At 49.5% G+C, this 27787-nt stretch overlaps 1 protein-coding gene across 1 annotated transcript in view; it reads right to left on the bottom strand.

Moving 5' to 3' along the window:
* LOC137302084 (uncharacterized) overlaps positions 1-27787 on the bottom strand; it is a 115301-nt gene that overhangs the window by 50189 nt on the left and 37325 nt on the right. The window contains exon 4 of the mRNA XM_067971792.1: positions 7291-7353. Within this exon, the coding sequence (XP_067827893.1) occupies positions 7291-7353 (63 nt within the window). The remainder of the gene's footprint in view (positions 1-7290; positions 7354-27787) is intronic.

Below are 27787 nucleotides of genomic sequence, written 5' to 3'. Positions count from 1 at the left end.
CATGTATCATCAGCAAACTTGGATACGTTACACTCGGTCCCTTCATCTAAGTCATTAATATAGATTGTAAATAGCTGAGGCCCAAGCACCGATCGTTGCGGTACCCCACTAGTTACAGCCTGCCAACCTGAAGTGACCTGTTTATCCCTACTCTCTGTTCCCTGTCCGTTAACCAATCCTCTATCCATGCGAATGTTATCTCCAACCCCATGAGCCCTTATCTTGTGTAACAACCTTTTATGTGGCACCTTATCGAAAACCTTTTGAAAATCCAAATATACTACATCCACTGGTTCGCCTTTATCTAGGGAATGAGACTGGCCAAGTGGAGCAAGTGTCAGTGGGGGATCATTTAGGGAGCAGTGATCATAGCATCATAAGGTTTAGAATAGCTATGGAAAAGGACTCTGACCACTCTAAAGTACTCAATTGGAGGAGGGCCTATTTCAGTGGGATGAGAACAGATCCTGCCCGGGTAAATTAGAATCAAAGATTGGCAGGCAAAACTTTAATTGAACAGTGGGTGGCCTTTAAACAGATGATTCAGATACAGACAAGGTACATTCCAACGAGGGAGAAAGGTATGGCAACTAAAGCCAGAGCTTCCTGGATGACAAAGGAGATAGAGAGTAAGATGAAGCAGAAAAAAGGGGCGTATGGCAGGTGTCAGGTTGATAACACAAGTGCCAACCAGAAAGAATATAGAAAGTTCAGAGGGGAAGAGAAAAAGGAAATAAGAGGGGCAAAGAGAGAGTATGAGAATAGACTGGCGGCCTACATAAAAGGGAATTCAAAAGTCTTCTACAGACACGTTAACAGTAAACGGGTAGTAAGAGGAGGGGTGGGGCTGATCAGGGACCATAAAGGAGATCTACTCATGATCTACGCAGTGGGCATGGCTGAGGTACTAAATGAGTACTTTGCATCGGTCTTTACCAAGGAAGAAGATGCTGCAAGAGTCTTGGTAAAGAAAGATATAGTTAAGATAATGGATGGGCGAAAAATTGATAAAGAGGTATTAGAAAGGCTAGCTGTGCTTAAAATATATAAGTCACCTGGATTGGATGGGATGCACCCTAGGTTGCTGAGGGAAGTATGGGGGGAAATTGAGGAGGTACTGGCTATAATCTTCCAGACATCCTTAGATACGGGGCTGGTGCCAGAGGACTGGAGAATTGCAAAAGTTACACCCTTGTTCAAAATAGGGTGTAAAGATAAACCCAGCAAATATAGGCCAATCAGTTTAACCTCTGTGGTGGGGAAACTTTTGGAAACGATAATCCAGGACAGAATTAACAGTCACTTGGATGAGTGTGGTTGTTTTTCAGACTGGATGGAGGTGTACAGTGGTGTTCCCCAGGGGTCGGTGCTTTTCTTGATATATATTAATGACTTGAACTTGGGAATTTTTTTTTTATTCGTTCATGGGATGTGGGCGTCGCTAGCGAGGCCAGCATTTATTCCCCATCCCTAATTGCCCCAGAGAAGGTGGTGGTGAGCCGCCTTCTTGAACCACTGCAGTCCGTGTGGTGAAGGTTCTCCCACAGTGCTGTTAGGAAGGGAGTTCCAGGATTTTGACCCAGCGATGATGAAGGAACGGCGATATATTTCCAAGTCAAGATGGTGTGTGACTTGGAGGAGAACGTGCAGGTGGTGTTGTTCCCATGTACCTGCTGCTCTTGTGGTGGTAGAGGTTGTGGGTTTGGGAGGTGCTGTAGAAGAAGCCTTGGCGCGTTGCCACAGTGCATCCTGTGGATGGTACACACTGCAGCCACAGTGTGCCGGTGGTGAAGGGAGTCAATGTTTAGGGTGGTGGATGGGGTGGCAATGAAGTGGGCTGCTTTGTCCTGGATGGTGTCGAGCTTCTTGAGTGTTGTTGGAGCTGCACTCATCCAGGCAAGTGGAGAGCATTCCATCACACTCCTGACTTGTGCCTTGTAGATGGTGGAAAGGCTTTGGGGAGTCAGGAGGTGAGTCACTCGCCGCAGAATACCCATCCTCTGACCTGCTCTTGTAGCCACAGTATTTATATGGCTGGTCTAGTTAAGTTTCTGGTCAATGGTGACTCCCAGGATGTTGATGGTGGGGATTTGGTGATGGTAATGCCGTTGAATGTCAAGGGGAGGTGGTTAGACTCTCTCTTGTTGGAGATGGTCATTGCCTGGCACTTGTCTGGCGCGAATGTTACTTGCCACTTATCAGCCCAAGCCTGGATGTTGTCCAGGTCTTGCTGATGCGGGCAAGGACTACTTCATTATCTGAGGAGTTGCGAATGGAACTGAACACTGTGCAATCATCAGGGAAAATACCCATTTCTGACCTTATGATGGAGGGAAGGTCATTGATGAAGCAGCTGAAGCTGGTTGGGCCTAGGACACTGCCCTGAGGAACTCCTGCAGCAATGTCCTGGGGCTGAGATGATGGGCCTCCAACAACCACTACCATCTTCCTTTGTACTAGGTATGACTCCAGCCACTGGAGAATTTTCCTCCTGATTCCCATTGACTTCAATTTTACTCGGGCTCCTTGGTGCCACACTCGGTCAAATGCTGCCTTGATGTCAAGGGCAGTCACTCTCACCTCACCTCTGGAATTCAGCTCTTTTGTCCATGTTTGGACCAAGGCTGTAATGAGGTCTGGAGCCGAGTGGTCCTGGCAGAACCCAAACTGAGCATTGGTGAGCAGGTTATTGGTGAGTAAGTGCTGCTTGATAGCACTGTCAACGACACCTTCCATCACTTTGCTGATGATTGAGAGTAGACTGATGGGGCGGTAATTGGCCGGATTGGATTTGTCCTGCTTTTTGTGGACAGGACATACCTGGGCAATTTTCCACATTGCCAGTCTTGTTGCTGTACTGAAACAGCTTGGCTAGAGGCGCAGCTAGTTCTGGAGCACAAGTCTTCAGCACTACAACCGGGATGTTGTCGGGGCCCATAGCCTTTGTTGTATCCAGTGCACTCAGCCGTTTCTTGATATCACGTGGAGTGAATCGAATTGGCGGAAGACTGGCTTCTGTGATGGTGGGGATATCAGGAGGAGGCCGAGATGGATCATCTACTTGACACTTCTGGCTGAAGATGGTTGCAAACGCTTCAGCTTTGTCTTTTGCACTCACATGCTGGACTCCGCCATCATTGAGGATGGGGATGCTTACAGAGCCTCCTCCTCCCGTTAGTTGTTTAATTGTCCATCACCATTCTCGACTGGATGTGGCAGCACTGCAGAGCTTTGATCTGATCTGTTGGTTGTGGAATCGCTTAGCTCTGTCTATAGCATGTTGTTTCCGCTGTTTAGCATGCATGTAGTCCTGAGTTGTAGCTTCACCAGGTTAGCACCTCACTTTTAGGTACGCCTGGTGCTGCTCCTGGCATGCTCTTCTACACTCCTCATTGAACCAGGGTTGATCCACTGGCTTGTTGGTAATGGTAGAGTGAGGAATATGCTGGGCCATGAGGTTACAGATTGTGGTGGAATACAATTCTGCTGCTGCTGATGGCCCACAGCGCCTCATGGATGCCCAGTTTTGAGCTGCTAGATCTGTTCTGAATCTATCCCATTTAGCACGGTGGTGGTGCCACACAACACGTTGGATGGCGTCCTCAGTGCGAAGACGGACTTTGTCTCCACGAGGGCTGTGCGGTGGTCACTCCTACCAATACTGTCATGGACAGATGCATTTGCGACAGGTAGATTGGTGAGGACGAGGTCAAGTAAGTTTTTCCCTCGTGTTGGTTCGCTCTCCACCTGCCGCAGGCCCAGTCTGGACGCTATGTCCTTCAGGACTCGGCCAGCTCGGTCATTAGTGGTGCTACCGAGCCACTCTTGGTGATGGACATTGAAGTCCCTCACCCAGAGTACATTCTGTGCCCTTGCTACCCTCAGTGCTTCCTCCAAGTGGTGTTCAACACGGAGGAGGATTGATTCATTAGCTGAGGGAGGGCGGTAGGTGGTAATCAGCACAATTTCAAAATTTGCAGATGACACAAAACTTGGAAGGGTAGTAAACAGTGAGGAGGATAGTGATAGACTTCAAGAGGATATAGACAGCTGGTGGCTTGGGCGGACACATGGTAGATGAAGTTTAACGTAGAAAAATGCAAGGTGATGCATTTCGGTAGGAAAAATGAGGAGAGGCAATATAAACTAGAGGGCATAATTCTAAAAGGGGTAGAGGAAGAGGGATCTGGGGGTATATGTGCACAAATCGTTGACGGTGGCAGGGCAGGTTGAGAAAGCGGTTAAAAAAGCATATGGGGTCCTGGGCTTTATAAATAGAGGCATCAAGTACAAAAGCAAGGAAGTCATGATGAACCTTTATAAAACACTGGGCCACAACTGGAGTATTGTGTCCAGTTCTGGGCACCGCACTTTACAAAGGATGTGAAGACCTTAGAGAGGGTTCAGAGGAGATTTACTAGAATGATTCTAGGGATGAGGGACTTAAATTACGTGGATAGATTGGAGAAGCTGGGATTGTTCTCCTTGGAACAAAGAAGGTTGTGAGGAGATTTGATAGAGGTATTCAAAATCATGAAGGGTCTAGACAGAGTAGATAGAGAAAAACTGTTCCCATTGGCGGAAGGGTCAAGGGCCAGAGGGCATAGATTTAAGGAGATTGGCAAAAGAACCAAAGGTGACATGAGGAAAAACTTTTTTACACAGCGAGTGGTTAGGATCTGGAATGCACTACCCGTGGGAGTGGTGGAGGCAGATTCAATCATGGCCTTCAAAAGGGAACTGGATAAGTACTTGAAATGAAAAAATATGCAGGGCTACGGGGATAGGGCAGGGGAATGGGGCTAGCTGGATTGCTGATGCATAGAGCTGGCACAGACTCGATGGGCCGAATGGCCTCCTTCCGTGCTGTAACCTTTCTATGATTCAATGACTCTATCCACCCTACTAGTTACATCCTCAAAAAACTCTAATAAATTTGTCAAACATGATTTCCCTTTCATAAAAGCATGTTGACTCTGCCTAATCATATTATGATGTTCTAAGTGCCCTGTTTCATTCAAGCACTGGAGGTAGTGCAGAGAAGAGCCATGACGCTGATCCTCAGTACCTGGGATCTGTGTTGTGAGGAGGCCACTAACATGGTGGACAGGGGAGTGTCTATGGATGTTGTCTATACGAACTTCCAGAAGATATTTGATAAGATTTTGCACAAGAGGTTATTAGCGAAAATAAAAGTGCACAGAATTGGAGGTAACCTGGATAATTAGTTGGGATGTAGGAGACATAGAATAGGGATAACAGGAATGTACTCTAATTGGTGGGATGTGACAATTGGTTTTCCCCACGGATCTGTACTGGGGCCTCAGGTTTTCATCATAAATATCAATGACTTGGATGAAGGAATTGAGTTGTATATCAAAGTTTGCAGGTGACACTGTTAGGAAGCACAGTAAGTTGTGTCGATGGGAGCAGGAAGATCCAAAGTGACATAGACAGATTAAGTGAGTGGGCAAAAGTATAGCAGTTGGAGTTCAATGTGGGAAAGTGTGAGGTCATCGACTTTGGATCAAAGAAAGACAAATCGGAATATTTTCTTAACGGTGAGAGACTAGAAGTTGTGGAGGAGCAAAGGGATTTGGGGGTCCATGTACACAAATCACCAAATGTTAGTGCACAGGTACAAAAGTAATCAAAAGGGCTAATGGAATGTTGGCCTTTATCTCAAAGGTGCTGGAATACAAAAGTGAGGAAGTTATGCTTCAGTTGTGTAGAGCCTTGGTCAGACCCCATCTGGAATACTGCATTCAGTTTTGGGCAACCTCATCTAGAGTTGCTAACCCTCCCGGATTATTCGGGAGCCTCCTGGAATGGGGCATGGATCTCCTGGGCGCTGTTGCTAGCAGCCCAGTAGATCTTCTCACTTTAAATTTTCCGCTGCAGTACTGGCCCACCCTGCTCCGTGACATCACCAGTTGCCGCTGCAGAGGGGCCTCCGGATTGGAGACGCCACTCCACTCCCCGCCAACTCTCTTCCCCCAAAAGTTTGTGGATGCTGGGTCAATTGAAATTTTCAAGGCTGAGTTCGATAGATTTTTGTTACATAAAGCTATCAAGGGATAAGGATCAAAGGTAGGGAAATGGAATTGAGGTACAGATCAACTATTATCTAATTGAAGGATGGAACAGGCTTGAGGGGCTGAATGGCCTTCTCTTGTTCCTATAAAGACTGGATAGACTCTGGCATTTCAGCTTGGAAAGGAGGCGTCTGAGAGGTGATCTTTTAGAGGTATACAAGATTGTTAAGGGTATTGGAAAAGTTTATTACTTTAAATCAAACTGTAAGTAGCTCTAACATGGTGACTCATTGGGCAGTCTAACTTATAGGTCAGGAATAAAATGGAGGCTGAATGAAGACAGAAATCAATTTAATTGCAGCACTCTCTATGTATCTTACAACACTACAGGTACACAATGCCACAGTACAGTCCCAGTTCCGTATTAATTGCTGGAATGCTTTCTTGGGAGAATGGTTGGACTACTGGCTGATTGAAAAGAGTCTTGTATAAGTTAATTGTAAACAATTTTACAACACCAAGTTATAGTCCAGCAATTTTATTTTAAATTCACAAGCTTTCGGAGGCTTCCTCCTTCCTCAGGTGAACGTTGTTGGAAGGAGGAAGCCTCCGAAAGCTTGTGAATTTAAAATAAAATTGCTGGACTATAACTTGGTGTTGTAAAATTGTTTACAATTGTCAACCCCAGTCCATCACCGGCATCTCCACATCATTGTATAAGTTAGGTGTACTGATTTCTGAAAGATAATCAATGACATCTCTGAAGGAGTTACAGATAAATTGTTAACATAGCATATGTTGGATGATATCTGTCTGGTCTGATTGAGAAAGGCTATTCTTGGCTTTTGTTAATGCCAGATTCTCAGCTCCTTCATTTTTTTGTGCCTGTCGCTGTCTAGTTAAAGTATTGTGGTACACAATTCTGCAGGTTTATGAGATGGACTTCCAACCAGAAATGTGTGAACAATTAACTCAATATTTACTTCAGCGCCTGAGTTCCACCATAAAATCAGCATAGGCATCAGATCTTAAACACAAAAAACTGGTCGATTGAAGCACTAATGTTGGCACTTTTGTTCTAATTTGAATGTTGCAATATTTTCCACTGCAAGAAAGATTCTTATTTTTTTGCCAGCAGATATTTAATTATATTACTGAACATCCTTCCATCAGACACAGTGACTTGAACTTGTCCAAATCATTGAATGGCCATGGTTTAACATGATCTGCAACACAGGAGATTTTTTTATCCTACCTGCTCACATAGCAGCTGGACTGTGAGGAGATCTCCATTAAGGACAGCTAAATGTAACGGTGTCTGGAAAAAAACACACACACAGCAGTTTTATTTACCTGACTACTAAGCTAAGACAATTTGCTGCTCTTGAAATTTTTCTACAATCATAGAGTAAGTCTTTTTTGCCAACCCATGGGGGGAATTTTAACCACTCCACAATGGACTGGAGAGGGTCGGGGGACGGGGACGGGGGGTTAACTTGGTAAATATGTGAAACCTAACCCCAATCCGCTGCGAACACTCCTACTTCTGTTTTAACCGTGGCGGGTTTGGGGGTGTCCGAGTAATCTGCTCTGGAGAGGCGGGTCTATCATTATAATATGTTAATGAGGCTCCACTCCTCACATTTTGGGAGCCATTTAAATTTAACGGCTGTGGGTGGGGTTTCCCAGGGCTCGAGAAAGCTGGCAGCTAAAGGGAGGCAGGAACAGCCGGCTCCAGCAGGTAAGTGCTTTTTAGAGCACTGCTTGTGGGCCAGAAGGAGTAGGAGTGCTTCCCCTCCGCCTCTCAAGCAAATCTTCTGCCACGATCTGCCGACCCCCAGCGACCTGCCGACCCTCCATGATCTGTTAACCCCCACGACCTTCTGATTCCCGCAATCTGCTGACCCCCCTCTTGCGATCTGCTGAACCCTTAACCACTTGCCCTCCCTCCTCACTGCCGTGCTTTGAGCCCCCACCACCAAGCCCCTATCTTTTCCAATTGCCAGGGACCGTCCCCAAGGGTCCCCAGCTGCGGCCTTCTACCACTGACACAACAACAACTTGCATTTATATAGCGCCTTTAATGTAGTAAAACTTCCCAAGGCGCTTCACAGATGTGTTATCAAACAAAATTTGACACCGAGCCACATAGGGAGATATTAGGGCAGGTGACCAAAAGTTTGGTCAAAGAGGTTTAAGGAACGTCTTAAAGGTGGACAGAGAGGTGGAGTGGTTTAGGGAGGGAATTCCAACGCTTAGGACCTAGGCAGCTGAAGGCACGGCCGCCAATGGTGAAGTGATTAAAATAGGTGATGTGGAAGAGGCAAGAATTTGAAGAGCGCAGAGATCTTGGAGGGTTGAAGGGCTGGAGGTTACAGAGATAGGGAGGGGCAAGGCCTTGGAGGGATTTGAAAACAAGGATGAGAATTTTAAAATCGAGGTGTTCCTGAATTGGGAGCCAATGTATGTCAGCGAGTACAGGGGTGATGGGTGATTGGGGCTTGGTGCGAGTTAGGACACACATTATAACTGTGGTTAGTGCAGCTGCAAAGCATCATCCCTGCCACTCTGCTCAAAGGAGCCACTGCCAGAATGGATTTCTTCAAGATAAAGCTGTAAATTAAAATGCTAGAACCAGGATCTGTCTTGTGATACCACTCGTGTTACCACTTACACTTAGCCGTCCTGATTCCCCATAACGTCAGAAAACATTTCATCCAAATGAAGGCTCATTTTCTTGTTTAGCTATAGGTTGATTATATTTCATAATCGAAAACACCATTTTGGCACTTAATGTCTGGTTCAAACATGTTGAAAGTAGGAGCCCATGAAAGATTGACAAGATATGTACATATAAATGTACATTGTGTACATCCTGCACAGTACAGCTTTAAGTGTTATCGGATAGGCTTGTGATAATAGAAATCATTGCATCAATTATATTGATCTGTCAGGTTGTAAGGGGAAAAATGAATTCCAAATGATACTAGCTTGACTCTCCTAGTCCCATTCGCTTATGTGTGGATGAGTGCCAGGCATGTCCTTATGCAAATAATTTATAGCATGCATTACCCTACATTCCACACACAATCTTGAACACAATGCAAACAGAGGGGATAATTTTAACCTAACCGGGAATCGATTTGGCCGTCCGTTTTAAACCGTAAACGATTTTACTTTCCATTGAAGTCAATCAGGCAGGGTGTAAAACTGGCAGCCAATCCGATCCAGTCAGTTTCCTGCTGGGCCGTTTGGGCTAAAAATATCCCCAGAATTCTAAAATAAGATGGTCTGAAGCCGTGCGATATTAGCGTACTGGCACTCAACACAGTTGTATGAAACTCTGTTTCAACAGAGTTGATTAACCTGTTTAAAATAAATGCATCAGTGTCTCTACTGATAAAGCAGGCAGAGGAATTTCATACCAACACATTAAACATTGTATGGCACAGAGTAATTTTCAGACCTACGTTCATGATCTGTGAATAGGTTTTCTAGTATTTGATTCCTTAGACTATTTTTATAGATTATGACTATTACTTCAGATAACTTACTGCCAAGTAAAATTAAAGTAAGAGAACAGGAAAAGAATGGTTGGGGAAAATGAGGTTTGAATAGAATTGAAGTGTTTAATTTTTGTTATTTTCAATTAAAGTTGTATTTTAAATATATATTTTTGCAATTTAAGATTAATAAAGCTATTTTTAACATTTCAGTAGCTTTATTAGTGTTTCATTTCACATTGCAGTATATGAGCTGAAAATTTACAAAATTGGCCGATCCAGAGAAACTGGGGTAAATTTTAACTTCCAGCCCGGAAGGGAGTGGGGGGAGGTTTTCATGGTGCAAAACCCGGAAGGTAAGTGGGCGCGCGACCTTAATGAGGTCCATCAATGGCATTTCCAGGTTTTGCGCCCGGCAGCCAGCCTGATTGACAGGATGGCTGGCTGTTGGCCAGGAAGGCCTGCTGCAGCAGGGGATCAGAGGAAGGGAGGGAGGGATCATAGGCGGGGGAGAAGATCAGAGGGCGGGGAGAGCTGAGGAAGAGATCGGGGGGCTGAGAAGGAGATCGGAGGTCCCTGGAGGTCGGGTGAAGAGTCGGAGGTAGGTGGGGTCCAGCATCAGGGGGAGGGGGCATCATGGGGGGGGTGGGGGGAGGGGGGCGGCCGATCGCAGGGGTCCTGTCGGCCAGGTGAGCTTGTTGTGTTTGGATGAAGCACTCCTGATCCTCTGGGTCTACAAGCAGTGCAATAAAGGCACTCACCATCTGCTTTCACCTGACGTGAATGGAAAACCCAAACAGGAAAGGTTAAATTCACTGTATTATTCCAATACTCAAAATATTAAGTACCTCAAGTATCTCAATGAGGTACATTGCCCTTTTAAGTATCGGCCCGCCAGATTTAAGTGGGGGGGCGGGGGGGCGGGGGGGCGAATTTCCTGGTGTCTGTTCTCCACATGAGGGCCCCGCCAAAGACTGCTCCACCTGCAACTGTGTAGGGGCAGACTCGGCCATTGGGAGATGAAGCAGCATATCAGGTACTGGCTGAGGGGGCGGGGGCAACGGGTGCAACGTGGGAGTGCTATGAGTAGAGTTCCCATTTCCATGTCCCCTTTCACCATTATCCCTCTCCCGGGCCAGCGGCACATCACTCCTGCCACTCTGCTGGGGAGCAGCTTGGTGCAGATCAGTGACGCCATGTAAGGCCACGGATAAAGTTTCTGTCATCCTGTTTAAGGCGGCAGACATGCTGGCATCCAAAGTCTGTACGGCTGTGGTCATGCCATCCGTGGACTGGTTTGATTGTCGCGATTGAAGTTCCACGGAGGAGGCCCCTCTCTACATGGCAGACATTCTCACGATGGCCAGCAACATCAACCCACAAATGTTCGAGCTGGACTCCTCTGCTAATGTGGAGAGTGTGTGAGGCACGTCCGCCAGTACCTCGCAAATTTGCTGTTGTCCCTCTATGATTTTCTTTCTCGTCGATGGTCCCTTAGGTTCAGCACCTGTGTCCAGCTGAGCAGAGCTTGGAGAGGAGAGTGCCCTCCAACGTGAACTCTCCATAGCTGTCCCTGCCACCAGTGTCTGCTCGTGCTCACTTGTGAACTGTGACTCACCAGGTGAAAACCCAACTAGCTGTCTAACAGAACCCACCGAAGTGTGAGAATCTATACTGGTGCCTGGTAATATGTCCTGGGACGGTGCACCCTCAGGAGGAATCAGCTCCTCTGAGGAATCGTCGTCAGGAAAGTTGGCGGACTGCTGTGCTATGCATGAAAGCCCTGGAGGAGAGAAGAGACGGATATGAATTAGTACTGGCAATGTAAAAATGTTGCCACTCAGAATAATTACACTTATCGTATTGCTGAAATCAAATCAACATGACTTAGCCTTCAATGAGATGTGGGCCAGAGATATTTAATTCTGTCATTAGGCATTTGAATAGTCCCAGTCTCTCCATCTCCGATGGTCAGTGATGTACAGATGTCACTGATCTCGATGGCCTCTTCCTTTGCTGAGATCAGCTGCACTATCTGTGGCGGGTCACCTCCGGTCCCTCCCTCCCCCTTATATTTTGTGCTCGCTTCACCTGCAACAGGAGAAACAACAGGCCTGTGAGTGTCCGTAAGGCATGTGCTCACCTGATGGATCCAGTGCATTTGGTGAGGGTGACTATTAGCCAGATGCATCACATTGCATAAGAACTGGGGTGAGTAGCAATGGTGATGGATAAATGGGGAGGAGAGGAAGTGCATAGAAAGTGAATGATGGGTCCTGTTGAAACTTAAGTGGCTGTGAGAAGCAATGTGATAGAGTCCGCTTGACAACGCAACGCCATCAAAGCTCTCAAGACCAACCGCAACATCGTCATCAAACCAGCGGACAAAGGAGGAGCCATGGTCATACAGAACAGAGCGGACTATTGCAAAGAAGCATACCGACAACTGGACAACCAGGAACACTACAGACGGTTACCCGCAGACCCGACCAAAGAACACACCCATCAGCTCAACAAACTGATCAAGACCTTCGATCCAGACCTTCAAAACATCCTACGCACTCTCATCCCACGTACTCCCCGCGTGGGAGACTTCTACTGCCTCCCAAAGATACACAAAGCCAACACACCCAGACGTCCTATCGTATCAGGCAATGGAACCCTGTGTGAGAACCTCTCTGGATACATCGAGGGCATCCTGAAACCCATCGTGCAGGGAACCCCCAGCTTCTGTCGCGACACTACAGACTTTCTACAAAAACTCAGTACCCACAGACCTGTTGAACCAGGAACACTTCTCACCACGATGGACGTCTCGGCACTCTACACCAGTATCCCCCACGATGACGGCATCGCTGCGACAGCATCAATACTCAACACCAACAACAGCCAATCTCCAGACGCCATCCTACAACTCATCCGCTTCATCCTGGATCACAATGTCTTCACCTTCAATAACCAGTTCTTTACCCAAACACACGGAACAGCCATGGGGACCAAATTCGCACCCCAATACGCCAACATTTTCATGCACAAGTTCGAGCAGGACTTCTTCACTGCACAGGACCTCCAACCAACACTATACACCAGATACATCGACGACATTTTCTTTCTATGGACCCACGGTGAGGAATCACTAAAGAGACTACACGATAACATCAACAAGTTCCATCCCACCATCAAGCTCACCATGGACTACTCCTCAGAATCAGTTTCTTTCTTGGACACACGAATCTCCATCAAAGACGGGCACCTCAGCACCTCACTCTACCGCAAGCCCACGGACAATCTCACAATGCTCCACTTTTCCAGCTTCCACCCTAACCACGTCAAAGAGGCCATCCCCTATGGACAGGCCCTGCGAATACACAGGGTCTGCTCAGACGAGGAGGAACGCGATGGACACCTACAGACGCTGAAAGACGCCCTAGTAAGAACGGGATATGATGCTCGACTCGTCGATCGACAGTTCCGACGTGCCACAGCGAAAAATCGCATAGACCTCCTCAGAAGACTAACACGGGACGCAACCAACAGAGTACCCTTCGTCGTCCAGTACTTCCCTGGAGCGGAGAAACTACGCCATGTTCTCCGCAGCCTTCAACATGTCATCAATGATGACGAACACCTCGCTATGGCCATCCCCACACCTCTACTACTCGCCTTTAAACAGCCACCCAACCTCAAACAAACCATCGTTCGCAGCAAATTACCCAGCCTTCAGGAGAACAGCGTCCACGACACCACACAACCCTGCCACGGTAACCTCTGCAAGACATGCCAGATCATCGACACAGATACCACCATCACACGAGAGGACACCACCCACCAGGTGCACGGTTCATACTCCTGTGACTCGGCCAACGTTGTCTACCTCATACGTTGCAGGAAAGGATGCCCCAGAGCATGGTACATTGGCGAGACCATGCAGACGCTGCGACAACGGATGAACGGACACTGCGCAACAATCGCCAAACAGGAGGGTTCTCTCCCTGTCAGGGAACACTTCAGCAGTCATGGACATTCAGCCACCGACCTTCGGGTAAGCATACTCCAAGGCGGCCTTCGAGACACACGACAACGCAAAATCGTTGAGCAGAAATTGATAGCCAAGTTCCGCACCCATGAGGACGGCCTCAACCGGGATCTTGGGTTCATGTCACACTACACGTAACCCCACCAGCGAACAAATGTTATCTGTTTTTAATATAACGGGTCATTGACTGTCTTCCTTATCTCTCTCTCTCTCTTTTTTTTGGGGGGTTTGTATATTCGGTGGCCTTTTTAGGTGACACCTTTCTGTCTGCTCACTGTGATTGCCTTGGCAACGGGCAGTAATCACCAGGCATTATTTTGTGATCTTAAAATGCGAAGGATTCGAAAATGTCATTTCCACACCGCCTGAGGAAGGGGAAAGCCCCCGAAAGCTTGTGGGATTAAAAATAAAATTGTTGGACTATAACTTGGTGTTGTAAAATTGTTTACAATTGACAAGACAGAGTGAGATTGGTGTGCACTCCAGGATGTAGGTGAAACTGCAAATATAATCACCTTTCTTGACCTGGTTAAGTCATGAAAGCGTTTTCTGTCCTGGATCCAGATACGGGGCACAATGCTCCTGCTGCTGACCTCCTCAACCAACTCCAACCACGCCTTCTTGGTGATAGCAGCAGGTTTCTTCTTCCTGTTGCTGGGGAGATTATCTACTTCCTGCTCCTTACTGCAGCCAACATTTCATCAAGTGAGGTGTCGTTAAACCGGGGCGCAGCCTTTGACCGTCCTGAGTCCATCTGTAAATTTTGCCATCTCTTTACACAACTCCTAACTCTTCCAAATTCCATCTTTGAATTGGCCCTTTAAATAGTTGAGATGAAATCGTGACACGCAGGTGCGCATCATGCCCGCTGTCGAGCACTGGAGACGCGAAACCCATAAGTAAAATCACAATTAGGTAGCCATGTTGAAATCGGACAGTCCGACGCGCCAAACCTCCTTCCGGATTACACGCTCACTGTTGCAACACACACCCCCCCACCAACCCTGTTCAGAACCCACCACTGCGATATTATTGGGCCCTAAGTTTCTAGAACCTCCAGTATTGGAGCATTCTCTTGTAATTGCTGAACTGTGAAACCATTCATAATTGGTTAACCGTGCTCCATTAGAAGGAGGTCACAATCAATGCTCTGAAACTCATACGTAGGCCACATGCCAGTTAGACTTCCGTTTGTGTGACGTCAGCGGGCATGTTTGACATATTGTACATCAAAGCCTGTAAATCAGCCCCTTCAGTGTCTGGTGGGAACGGAAATGGAACTGAAAATAAATCCTTGGTCTGACCAATCCCAGGGCAGCAAGCTGAAACAAGAGAGACTAAACTCATCAGCACAGTAAGGTGAGACGAAGGGCGTAATGTCTTCCATTCTTAAATTAGCACACCAGAAACACAGACACTGTCACGTTGCAGTTTTCTAGGTTTTCTTTTAGCCAGGACCATTTTAACCACCAGGCGGCAAATTTTTAAGCTTAACAGCTTCCGACAGATTAGGTGCTGACACTTATATTCATCAGGAAACACACCAGTGAAGTGATTAAATGGTTTTCATAAATATCTTAAATATAAATATATTCCTCAAATAAATAAACGCTGTGAGTGGTGCCAGGGAATGAGAACCTCCTCCTCTTTCACTGAAGCGCATGTGCGGGACTCCTAACTTGCCAGGCGTGCACATTGTAGGTCACCACCCGCGCATGCACACTGCGCTGGCCCTCCTCGCTGCCGTTCACTACGAGCACGACCTGGAGCCCAGAGGTCGAGCACCAAAAATAATGCCGATGCAAAGGGGTGAAGCAGGAGCATCGGGGGGAGGAAGCAGGAACACGGAGGTGGGGGGGGGGGGGGGAAGCAGGAGAGTGGGGGTGGGGTGGCGGGGGGGCAGAAGCAGGCATCTGTGAGGAGGGGCTGCAGAAGCAGGCGCAGGGGCCGGGGCGGGGGAGGGAGGTTGGCGGCAGGAGCCCGAGTAGGGTAAGCTGGGGCAAGGCGGGGAACTGGACCACGTTGGGGAGGTGGGGTGGGGAGCAGTAGCCTGGGGGGGAGGGGTGCATGAGATGGGGGAGGGGGAGCAGAAGCCCTTGGGGGCAGGGGGGGGGGGGGGGGGGGGAGTAGGAGTCCGGGTTGGGGGGAAGCAAAAGCTGGGGGTGGGAGTAGGTGGGGGGGGGGGTGGGGGGGAGCAGTAGCAGGAGCAGGATCCTGGAGAGGGAAGAAGGAGCATGATGCGAGGGGAGCAGATGTACGGGGTGAGGGTCGGGAGCAGGAGCCTGGGGTGGGGGGGTGGGGGGGAGCAGGAGCCCGGGGTGGGGGGGGGTGGGAGCAGAAGCACCGGGGGGGTGCGGTTTGGCAGCAGGAGCACTGGAGGGTGGGGGGCAAGAGCACCGGGGAGGGGGGGTTGGGGGCAGGAGCCCGGGGGGCAGCAGCACGGGGGGGGGGGGGGGGGGGCGGCAGGAGCCCAGGTGGGGGAAGCTGGGGCATGGGGGTGGAAGCAGAAGCACGGGGGTGGGGCTGCAGGAGCCTGGAGGAGGGAGCAGGTGCCGGAGGGAAACCGAAGCCTGGGGGAGGTGGGGGGAAGAACGTGTTCCAGACGGGGAAACGAATCATGTTCTCCCCCCCCCCCCCCCACCAAATTAGGTCTGGATCACGCACTTGAGCATGAATGGCAGATAGTCACATCCGGCGCAAGAGACATTTATCGGACGGCCCGAAATCCAAAGGTTAGGAGGCAGTGTCACTTCACTTTGTAATGTAAAAGGTGAACCCCCCCCCCCCGCAAAGTTCTACCCAAAACCAACCTTGCAGCTCAAATTATGTAAAATAGTCAATGCTGTGGATTTGTCAACTTCAGCCTCAAAGAAACGGCTACAGCCCCCCACATGATCTTGCAGTGCCCATTCATGGGGCCACATATTTGAAGGAGCCCACAAGTAAATTTTTGAGTTGCTCTGGCATGGAGTGTTTTTAGAGTCAAAGCGAGGCAGGAGGCTGCTCAATGTGGAGGCCTCACTCCTCCAGCAGACAGGGGGGGCGGGGTTTACAGATCATGCTGATAGTGTGACATGAGTGACTCCAGGTTCACAACGACTGGCACAAATTGGTGCCATGCATCCCTCTATAGAGTGGGGACTGGCTTTCCACACTGGCCAGTTCTCATAGCTACTTAATTCACCTGGCTTGTCCCTTTGGTCAGCCCTAAACCAGGGAAGTAGCTACTGTGCTGCTCCTCTGTCTGGTCAGAGAACTAGTTTTGTGCCTCCTCACTGAGTTCTCTTAGTATCTTGGTGCTTGACACGTCAACAATTACCACCCACCTACAGGTGGGCAAGGGCCAAAGTTCTGTGGGAATCACAGTAAAGCCATTATAATGGAAGCTGTCAGCTCTCGACGAGGTGCACAGAACACAGCGACACTGAAGAGCATCACAACCTTATGACGCACATCCCTCAAAGGTGCTGAATGCTTAGATAAAGAAGCATCTGAGCACCCTGGTACCTCCAGAAGGACCCTTCCTGCACCCAATCCATCCATTCTGTCATGGCATCTTGTTTATCCAAGCAACAGCTCAGTTACACCTATTCAGGGAGATGGTATCACTGACAAAGAGCAGATATTACTGGCTGGATCCCAGAGTAGCAGTGAGCAGGAGGAGATGGTAGGCAAATTTGAGGAGACATCTGTCTCTTCCCAGAGGTGACATAAGTAAGTGCCCTGAGCTGAGGATTTCAAGTCCAAGATCCCAGGGGTCTGGGCTGTTAAAGATCAATGATTCAGGAAATATTCTCTTCTCTCCTGATGCTGATGATGGGACAATTGGAAGAGTCCAGAACCTGCATCTGCAATGCAATGAGAGAGGCAGGACATGAAGGGGGAAAAATTGGATAAGGGTCCATTTTGGGCGATGGTAGCTACCATCCCATGCCCGACGGATTCTGCACAGGCAGGATGCAAATTTGGACCCAAGGGAGCATTTACCTGCAATCAGCGTTCCTTTCCAGGCCTTGCACATGGAATCAATGCAATTCACACTTTTCACCACCAGAGGGAGCAATATCTCTTAAAGGGACGATGTTTTTTAGAAATCTCTTAAAGGTAACTGGTACCTGTTATTTGCTGAAAATAACAGTCTACTGTCTGCATGGAATCTGAACAGAGATCAGACATCGCACACGTAAAACACAGATGTAGATCCCATCCCTACGTTTACACACTGATGAGTTATGTTAAAACATTGAATAAAGGTTGCGCACTACTAAATCCCACATCCTTCAATCTGCACACCAGACCTCACCAATCTGCCGATCTGAGTTGGTACCAGGCCTGTGAGAGTGCATGCACCAAGGTTCTCTGCTGATGCACTAGAGACGTTGGGTGCAAGAGGTGGACAGAAGGAGGAACATCCTATATCCGCGGGGGTGGTGGGGGGGTGGCAAGAGGTCCTCCAGACATTCATCCAAAAGACAGTGGGAGGCAGTGGGGGACAAAGTCAATGCCAGGCGCACAGCATCATGAACATGGATGCAGTGCAGGAAGAAGTTCAATGCTTTGACATGAGAGGTCAAGGTGAGTGAGGTCAACTGTCAAGTGGCGTCTCCTACCAACTGCTCCACGCACTACACCCCCCATCCCCCATATACCAATAAACTCTTTCCATCAGTACTCAACTCTTCCCATCAGATGCTTCCTCTCACCCTTACACATTACCACTGTTTCAAGCTGCCCACCCACAACTTACAGGCCACACACATTGGCAGCTATTCAACCATGACAGGCACATCATCCAGTCACACCTCCCGCTTTCTTGCAGGAGAAGGTGGCACATATCAAGAGGCAGCAAGTGGCCGTGGCATTTAGCCCCTTGAGCCTGTTCCACTATTCAATGAGATCATGGTGGACCTGTGACTTAACTCCATATACCCGACTTAGCCCCATATCCCTTAATACCCTTGGTTCACAAAAATCTATCAGTCACCAGATTTAACATTCACCAGTGAGCTAGCATCAACTGCCATCTGCAGAAGAGCGTGTAGAAGCATTTCCTAACTTCACTCCTTCACGTCCTGACTCTAAATGTTAGACTATGTCTCTGCGTCCTAGTATTGAAGTCTAGGAGACCTCCAAAAACAGTTACAAATGTCTCGGCAGCCAGAGGCAATAATCCAGCCACTAACCTGTAAATCCTGCATGGTCCCTTTAAATAGCGCCGGTGGGAGGCCCTCCAGCCACTCTAAGACATGTTCAGATGATTGGGGTTAAGACTGTGCGTTGAGTTGAGCGTTAAGTTCCAAAATGGTGTCCATCACTTTAAATTAGCGTTGCACACTGATTGAAGCTATTTTCTCCCTACTTTACATGATTCCAGCATTCGTTATCTGCACCTGGGCAAACTCCTATACCAGGTGTCTGGCATGTCACGCAGGAAATGTGTGTGCGCATCCAAGACGCCATCTTTGATGTCGGAGAGGCCATGTAGCGCCGAAACAACGGGCACTACAAAGCCCAATTTAGCGCCTGGTGACTGGCAGTCCAGGAGATCAACGTAGCTGCCAACCAAACATTAGGAGGAGGGTATAAGAGCTGTTGTCACTTCTGTTCTGGCAACAGTTACTCCCAGTCAAATCTGTTTTCCAGAATCGCACCTTGGTGGGCTCGCATTTAGACATGCCCCACCCCCTGTTCATTTGATTCCAGTGGTTGCGCTGCAGCAGAATGATTAGGGCCACAGGGAGGTCATGTGAGGGATATCATGGCAGAAATTGAGGTGGCCAACTCTGCGGCAGAGTTTTGGCTGAGATGCCCAGCCCCACTTCACTTGCCAGACCACTACCCAGAAGTGGGTATTTTTCATAAGGACAGTCCAGGCCTTTATGCCAGAGGAAGTTGTGAACAGTCTGCTGCTCAGACCACACCTTGACTCCCTTATGCAGTGCTGGTCACTGAGGCACAAGGGAGCTACTGATGTACTGTGGCCAGTGCAGAGAAAAGCCACAAGGAGGATTGTTAATATAGGAGAAAACAACATAGATTCAAATGTAGGAATGATATCAAGAAATCATTCCTCACACAGAGAGGGATCAACACTTGATTCAAAGTGATCCAAATGGCTTTGCTCATCCAAAGTTAACTTGTGATTCTTTTTTTGATTGAAGAAGAGAAGGAGCAATGGAAGGAGGATGAGCAGCATTCATAGACGCACATAACACAACTGGCAGGGCAGTTGTAGGAGCGAAGAGGAGGCGCTGTGCAACTTGTGTTGCCTGCAATTCCCAACAGCTATCACCCGTATTCCAAAAGACACTGCGATATCTGCAGCTGTGGAGTAGAAGGCAATGCTGCTGTCCATTGGCCCCATGAAATCTCATGGCATCAGGTCAAACATGGGCAAGGAAACCTCCTGCTGATTACCACCTGCTGCCCTCCCTCAGCTGATGAATCAGTCCTCCTCCATGTTGAACACCACTTGGAGGAAGCACTGAGGGTAGCAAGGGCACAGAATGTACTCTGGGTGGGAGACTTCAATGTCCATCACCAAGAGTGGCTCGGTAGCACCACAACTGACCGAGCTGGCCGAGTCCTAAGAACATAACTGCCAGACTGGGCCTGCGGCCGGTGGTGAGTGAACCGACATGAGGGAAAAACTTACTTGACCTCGTCCTCACCAAACTACCTGTCGCAAATGCATCTGTCCATGACAGTATTGGTAGGAGTGACCACTGCACAGTCCTCGTGGAGACGAAGTCCCGTCTTCGCACTGAGGACACCATCCAACGTGTTGTGTGGCACAATCACCGTGCTAAATGGGATAGATTCAGAACAGATCTAGCAGCTCAAAACTGGGCATCCGTGAGGCGCTGTGGGCCATCAGCAGTAGCAGAATTGTATTCCAGTGCAATCTGTAACCTCATAGCCTGGCATATTCCTCACTCTACCATTACCAACAAGCCAGGGGATCAACCCTGGTTCAATGAGGAGTGTAGAAGAGCATGCCAGGAGCAGCACCAGGTGCACCAAAAAATGAGGTGCCAACCTGGTGAAGCTACAACTCAGGACTACATGCATGCTAAACAGCGGAAGCAACATGCTTTCGACAGAGCTAAGCAATTCCACAACCAACGGATCAGATCAAAGTTCTGCAGTCCTGCCACATCCAGTCGTGAATGATGGTGGACAATTAAACAACTAATGGGAGGATGAGGCTCTGTAAACATCTCCATCCTCAATGATGGCGGAGTCCAGCACGTGAGTGCAAAAGACAAGGCTGAAGCGTTTGCAACCATCTTCAGCCAGAAGTGCCGAGTGGATGATCCATCTCAGCCTCCTCCCCATATCCCCACCATCGCAGAAGCCAGTCTTCAGCCAATTCGATTCACTCCACGTGATATCAAGAAACGGCTGAGTGCACTGGATACAGCAAAGGCGACGGGCCCCGAAAATATCCCAGCTGCAGTGCTGAAGACTTGTGCTCCAGAACTAGCTGCGCCTCTAACCAAGCTGTTCCAGTACAGCTACAACACTGGCATCTACCCGACAATGTGGAAAATTGCCCAGGTATGTCCTGTCCACAAAAAACAGGACAAATCCAATCCGGCCAATTACCGCCCCATCAGTCTATTCTCAATCATCAGCAGAGTGATGGAAGGTGTCGTTCACAGTGCTATCAAGTGGCACTTACTCACCAATAACCTGCTCACCGATGCTCAGTTTGGGTTCCGCCAGGACCACTCGGCTCCAGACCTCATTACAGCCTTGGTCCAAACATGGACGAAAGAGTTGAATTCCAGAGGTGAGGTGAGAGTGACTGCCCTTGACATCAAGGCGGCATTTGACCGAGTGTGGCACCAAGGAGCCCTAGTAAAATTGAAGTCAATGGGAATCAGGGGGAAAACTCTCCAGTGGCTGGAGTCATACCTAGCACAAAGGAAGATGGTAGTGGTTGTTGGAGGCCAATCATCTCAGCCCCAGGGCATTGCTGCAGGAGTTCCTCAGGGCAGTGTTCTAGGCCCAACCATCTTCAGCTGTTTCATCAATGACCTTCCCTCCATCATAAGGTCAGAAATGGGGATGTTCGCTGATGATTGCACAGTGTTCAGTTCCATTCGCAACCCCTCAAATAATGAAGTACTCCGAGCCCGCATGCAGCAAGACCTGGACAACATCCAGACTTGGGCTGATAAGTGGCAAGTAACATTCGCGCCAGACAAGTGCCAGGCAATGACCATCTCCAACAAGAAAGAGTCTAACCACCTCCCCTTGACATTCAACGGCATTACCATTGCCAAATCCCCCACCATCAACATCCTTGGGGTCACCATTGACCAGAAACTTAACTGGACCAGCCATATAAATACTATGGCTACAAAAGCAGGTCAGAGGCTGGGTATTCTGTGGCGAGTGACTCACCTCCTGACTTCCCAAAGCCTTTCCACCATCTACAAGGCACAAGTCAGGAGTGTGATGGAATACTCTCCACTTGCCTGGATGAGTGCAGCTCCAACAACACTCAAGAAGCTCGACACCATCCAGGACAAAGCAGCCCGCTTGATTGGCAACCCATCCACCACCCTAATCATTCACTCCCTTCACCACCGATGCACAGTGGCTGCAGTGTGTACCATCCACAGGATGCACTGCAGCAACTCGCCAAGGCTTCTTCGACAGCACCTCCCAAACCCGCAACCTCTACCACCTAGAAGGACAAGAGCAGCAGGTACATGGGAACAACACCACCTGCACGTTCCCCTCCAAGTCACTCACCATCCCGACTTGGAAATATATCGCCGTTCCTTCATCGTCGCTGGGTCAAAATCCTGGAACTCCCTTCCTAACAGCACTGTGGGAGAACCTTCACCACACGGACTACAGCAGTTCAAGAAGGCGGCTCACCACCAACTTCTCAAGGGCAATTAGGGATGGGCAATAAATGCCGGCCTCGCCAGCGACCCACATCCTATGAATGAATAAAAAAAAACCTGTCGGCCATCTTTCCCACAACTCCATGTTTGAACCTCTCCTATCAGGTTTCGGCCCAAAACAAAGTCAAAAGTGACATCCTCTGTGACTGTGGCCACGGTGCACTATCCCTCCTCATCTTTATTTCTGTAGTTTTTAAACACGGTTAACCTGTCATTCTCCAACGCCTCTCCTACATTGTCCAGCTGAGTGGGAATGCCCTTGCTTTGTTCCACTATTATCTATCCAGTCACAGCCAGAGAATCTCCTGCAATGGCTTCTCTTCCCACCTCCACACTGTTACCTCTGGAGTCCCCCACGGATCTATCCTTGGCCCTATCCTATTTCTCATCTACATGCTGACCCTTGGTGACATCACCCCAAGACATGACGTCAGGTTCCACATGTATACTGACGACACCCAGCTCTACCTCACCACCATCACGTCTCTCGACCCCTCCACTGCCTCTGTGTTGTCACAACATCCAGTCTTGGATGAACTGCAAATTCCTCCAATTAAACATTGGGAAGACCAAAGATATTGGGCTCAATTTTGAAATGGTAGCAGGTTGGCAGCGGTGGGGGGGGGGGAAAGGTGCGCGTGGCAAAAAAACGTACCTTTTCCAACGCGATGGTGATGTAATTGATGGTGATTAAAGTTGTTTCCGAGTTTCGAGTGCGGCATCCAGCCTAACTGAGAGGCTGGCTGCTGATAGGAGCTGCAAGGCCGGGGGGTGGGGGGGAAGAGAAAGAGAGAGACGCCATCCGGTGCTGGAACAGAGAGTGGGGGTGGGCGCTGAAGATCGGGGGGGGGGGGGGGGGGAGGGAGAGGGGGAGATCGGGTGCGGGGGGGAAGATGAGGGGGGAGAGGGAGAAGATGGGGAGGAAAAGGGGGAGATGGGGGAGAGTGGGAGATTGGGGAGGAGAGGGGGAAGATCGGGGGGGGAGAGGGGGAAGATCGGGAGGGAGAGAGTGGGAAGATCGGGAGGGAGAGAGTGGGAGATCGGGAGGGAGAGAGGAGATTGGGAGGGAGAGGGGGCAGATCGGGGGGAAGAGAGTGGGAGATTGGGGAAAGGGGAGAGAGGGGTAGATCGGGGAGGGAGAGAGGGGGAGATCGGGGAGGGAGAGAGGGGGAGATCGGGGAGGGAGAGAGGGGGAGATCGGGGAGGGAGAGAGGGGGAGATCGGGGAGGGAGAGAGGGGGAGATCGGGGAGGGAGAGAGGGGGAGATCGGGGGGGGGGGGGGGGAGAGAGGGGTGAGAGGGAGGGCGATCGGGGGGGGAGAGAGGGGGAGATCAGGGGGGAGAGAGGGGGAGAAGGTGGGGAGAGAGTGGGAGATGGGGGAGAGGGGGAAGAGCGGGGGAAAGGGGGAAGAGCGGGGGAAAGGGGGAAGAGCGGGGGAAAGGGGGAAGAGCGGGGGAAAGGGAGGGAGAGGGGGAGATCGGGGGAGGGAGAGGGGGAGATCGGGGGAGGGAGAGGGGGAGATCGGGGGAGGGAGAGGGGGAGATCGGGGGAGGGAGGGGGGGAGATGGGGGAGGGAGGGGGGGAGATGGGGGAGGGAGAGGGGGAGATGGGGGAGGGAGAGGAGGAGATGGGGGAAGGAGAGGGGGAGATGGGGGAGGGAGAGGGGGAGATGGGGGGAGAGTGGGGGAGATGGGGGGGGAGAGTGGGGGAGATGGGGGGGAGAGTGGGGGACATGGGGGGGGAGAGTGGGGGAGATGGGGGGGAGAGTGGGGGAGATGGGGGGGAGAGTGGGGGAGATGGGGGGGAGAGTGGGGGAGATGGGGGGGGAGAGTGGGGGAGATGGGGGGGGAGAGTGGGGGAGATGGGGGGGAGAGTGGGGGAGAGTGGGGGAGATTGGGGGGGAGAGTGGGGGAGAGAGAGTGGGGAAGATGGGGGGGGGGGAGAGTGGGGAAGATGGGGGGGGAGAGTGGGGAAGATGGGGGGGGGGGAGAGTGGGGGAGATCGGGGGGAGAGAGTGGGAGATCGGGGGGAGAGTGGGGGTGATCGGGGGGAGAGAGTGGGAGATCGGGGGGAGAGAGTGGGAGATCGGGGGGAGAGAGTGGGAGATCGGGGGGAGAGAGTGGGAGATCGGGGGGAGAGAGTGGGAGATCGGGGGGAGAGAGTAGGAGATCGGGTTGGGGAGACATCGGGGGCTGAGAGGGACATCGGAGAGGGGGACATCGGACATCGGAGCAGGGAGGTGCAGATGACATCAGTGGAAAGGTAGCTTTATTTTGTTTTTTTTAACGTTCCTACATTTGAATCCATGGTTTTTTATTTAATTTATTTTGTTTATTTTTGCCTGATCTGGCCCATCACGCCTGGTTTCACCAGACATGAATCAGAAGCCGTGGGAAAGCCGCCCAGGTAAGTTTAAAATCAGTTTAACTATCTATTATGTCAGAAATAAAGTACATTAAGTACCTCGATGAGGTACATTTGGTTCTTTAACTTGCCTTTAATTGTAGGCGGGACTTCCGTATTTGGGAAGCGCGCGCACACACAGGTGCGTCTGTGGGAAACCCGGAAGTCGGTGGGTTGGGACTGGCTTCCTCACCCGCTGGGGATTTTTCCGATTTTCACAGCCCTCCCCATCCCCAAAACACCCGCAATTTGATCTGAAAATCAGGGCCATTGTCTTCGGTCTCCGCCACAAAGTCTATTCTCTTGCTACTGATTCCATCACCCTCCCTGGCCACTGTCTCAGGCTGAAACAGACTGTTCACAACCTTGGCAACCTAGCTGACCCTGAGCTGAGCTACTGATCCCATATCCTCTCCATCACAAAGACCATCTACTTCCACCTCCACAACATTGCCGGTCTCAGTCCTTGCCTCAGCCCATCTGCTGCTGAAAGCCTCATCCATGCCTTTGTTACCTCCAGACTTGACTATTCCAATGCTCTCCTGGTTGGCCTCTCATCTTCCACCCTCAATATACTTGAGCTCATCCAAAACTCTGCTGCCCATATCCTAACTCGCAGCAAGTTTCATTCACCCCATCACCTCTGTGCTCACTGACCTATATTGGCACTCGGTCCACCAACATCTTGATTTTAAAATTCTCATCCTCATGTTGAAATCCCTCCATGGCCTCACCCCTTCCTATCTGAACTCGGTAGTGTCAGTGCTGTGCATTCTCTGAACTCGGTAGTGTCAGTGCTATGCTTTCTCCGAAATCGGTAGTGTCAGTGCTGTGTGTTCTCTGAACTCGGTAGTGTCAGTGCTGTGTGTTCTCTGAACTTGGTAGTGTCAGTGCTGTGTGTTCTCTGAACTCGGTAGTGTCAGTGCTGTGTGTTCTCTGAACTCGGTAGTGTCAGTGCTGTGTGTTCTCCGAACTCGGTAGTGTCAGTGCTGTGTGTTCTCTGAACTTGGTAGCGTCAGTGCTGTGCATTCTCTGAACTCGGTAGTGTCAGTGCTGTGTGTTCTCTGAACTTGGTAGTGTCAGTGCTGTGTGTTCTCTGAACTTGGTAGCGTCAGTGCTGTGTGTTCTCCGAAATCAGTAGTGTCAGTGCTGTGTGTTCTCTGAACTCGGTAGAGTCAGTGCTGTGTGTTCTCTGAACTCGGTAGAGTCAGTGCTGTGTGTTCTCTGAACTTGGTAGCGTCAGTGCTGTGTGTTCTCCGAAATCGGTAGTGTCAGTGCTGTGTGTTCTCCAAAATCAGTAGTGTCAGTGCTGTGTGTTCTCCGAAATCGGTAGTGTCAGTGCTGTGTGTTCTCTGAACTCGGTAGTGTCAGTGCTGTGTGTTCTCTGAACTCGGTAGTGTCAGTGCTGTGTGTTCTCTGAACTCGGTAGTGTCAGTGCTGTGTGTTCTCTGAACTCGGTAGAGTCAGTGCTGTGTGTTCTCCGAAATCGGTAGAGTCAGTGCTGTGTGTTCTCTGAAATCGGTAGAGTCAGTGCTGTGTGTTCTCTGAACTTGGTAGAGTCAGTGCTGTGTGTTCTCCGAAATCGGTAGAGTCAGTGCTGTGTGTTCTCCGAAATCGGTAGAGTCAGTGCTGTGTGTTCTCCGAAATCGGTAGTGTCAGTGCTGTGTGTTCTCCGAAATCGGTAGAGTCAGTGCTGTGTGTTCTCCGAAATCGGTAGTGTCAGTGCTGTGTGTTCTCTGAACTCGGTAGTGTCAGTGCTGTGTGTTCTCTGAACTCGGTAGTGTCAGTGCTGTGTGTTCTCTGAACTCGGTAGAGTCAGTGCTGTGTGTTCTCTGAACTCGGTAGTGTCAGCACTGTGCCTTGTCTGAACTCTGTAGCCTGCCTGACAATGACTGAATCAAATTATAAACAATTTTACAACACCAAGTTATAGTCCAACAAATTTATTTTAAATTCCACAAGCTTTCAGAGGCTTCCTCCTTCCTCAGGTGAATGGTGTGGAATCGGTATTCACAACATTCACCTGAGGAAGGAGGAAGCCTCCGAAAGCTTGTGGAATTTAAAATAAATTTGTTGGACTATAACTTGGTGTTGTAAAATTGTTTACAATTGTCAACCCCAGTCCATCACCGGCATCTCCACATCATGAATCAAATTACACATTGCAGAGAACTTCAATTACTCTACAGCAGACTGGATCAAATTACACATTCCAGACAAAGGGTTGGGTGAGTGTTGTCCTCCCACTTCCTGTCGATGACAATAACGAATTCGCGTATTTGGAACACAGCGGTGTAAATAGACGCAGCCGTAAATAAAAGCAAACTGTTTATGAACAAAATAGATTCTTCTGTTCAATATGTATCATAGATTACAGCAAAGATTTGGGTGTAAAATGCCTGCTGTGTAACCTGAGCAATGTTGTGGGAATAGTTATTTTGATTACTTTGCAAAGACATTACAAAGTCCTTCAACACATCACAGATTATGTATATCCTTATCGAAAAGTTTAGGAGGATATTAAAGTTTATTTAAAAATTAAAGTATATGATAGGTTTTATTTTTTAATCCAAATCTTACTTTGCTAACCCTCAGTCAGGCTGCCTATCTCACCACCAGATTGAAAGGCTGGCTGGGTGGGAAAGCCTGTTGCAAAAGGCAGCAGCCGAGGACTGCTGGGGACGGTCCCCAGCAATCAAGAAGATCAAGGATTGGTGGTGGGGCTTGGAGCACAGCAGTGAGGAGGGAGGGAAGGAGGGAGAGATGGCGGGGGGAGAGATGGTGGGAGTGGGGGAGTTATGGTGGGGGTGGGGGAGAGAACATAAGAAATAGGAGCAGGAATAGGCCATACGACCCCTCGAGCCTGCTCCGCCATTCAATAAGATC

The sequence above is a fragment of the Heptranchias perlo genome, chromosome 1 (genome assembly GCF_035084215.1).
Source record: "Heptranchias perlo isolate sHepPer1 chromosome 1, sHepPer1.hap1, whole genome shotgun sequence".
NCBI lineage: Eukaryota > Metazoa > Chordata > Chondrichthyes > Hexanchiformes > Hexanchidae > Heptranchias > Heptranchias perlo.
This window is presented reverse-complemented; position numbering and strand designations above follow the sequence as displayed.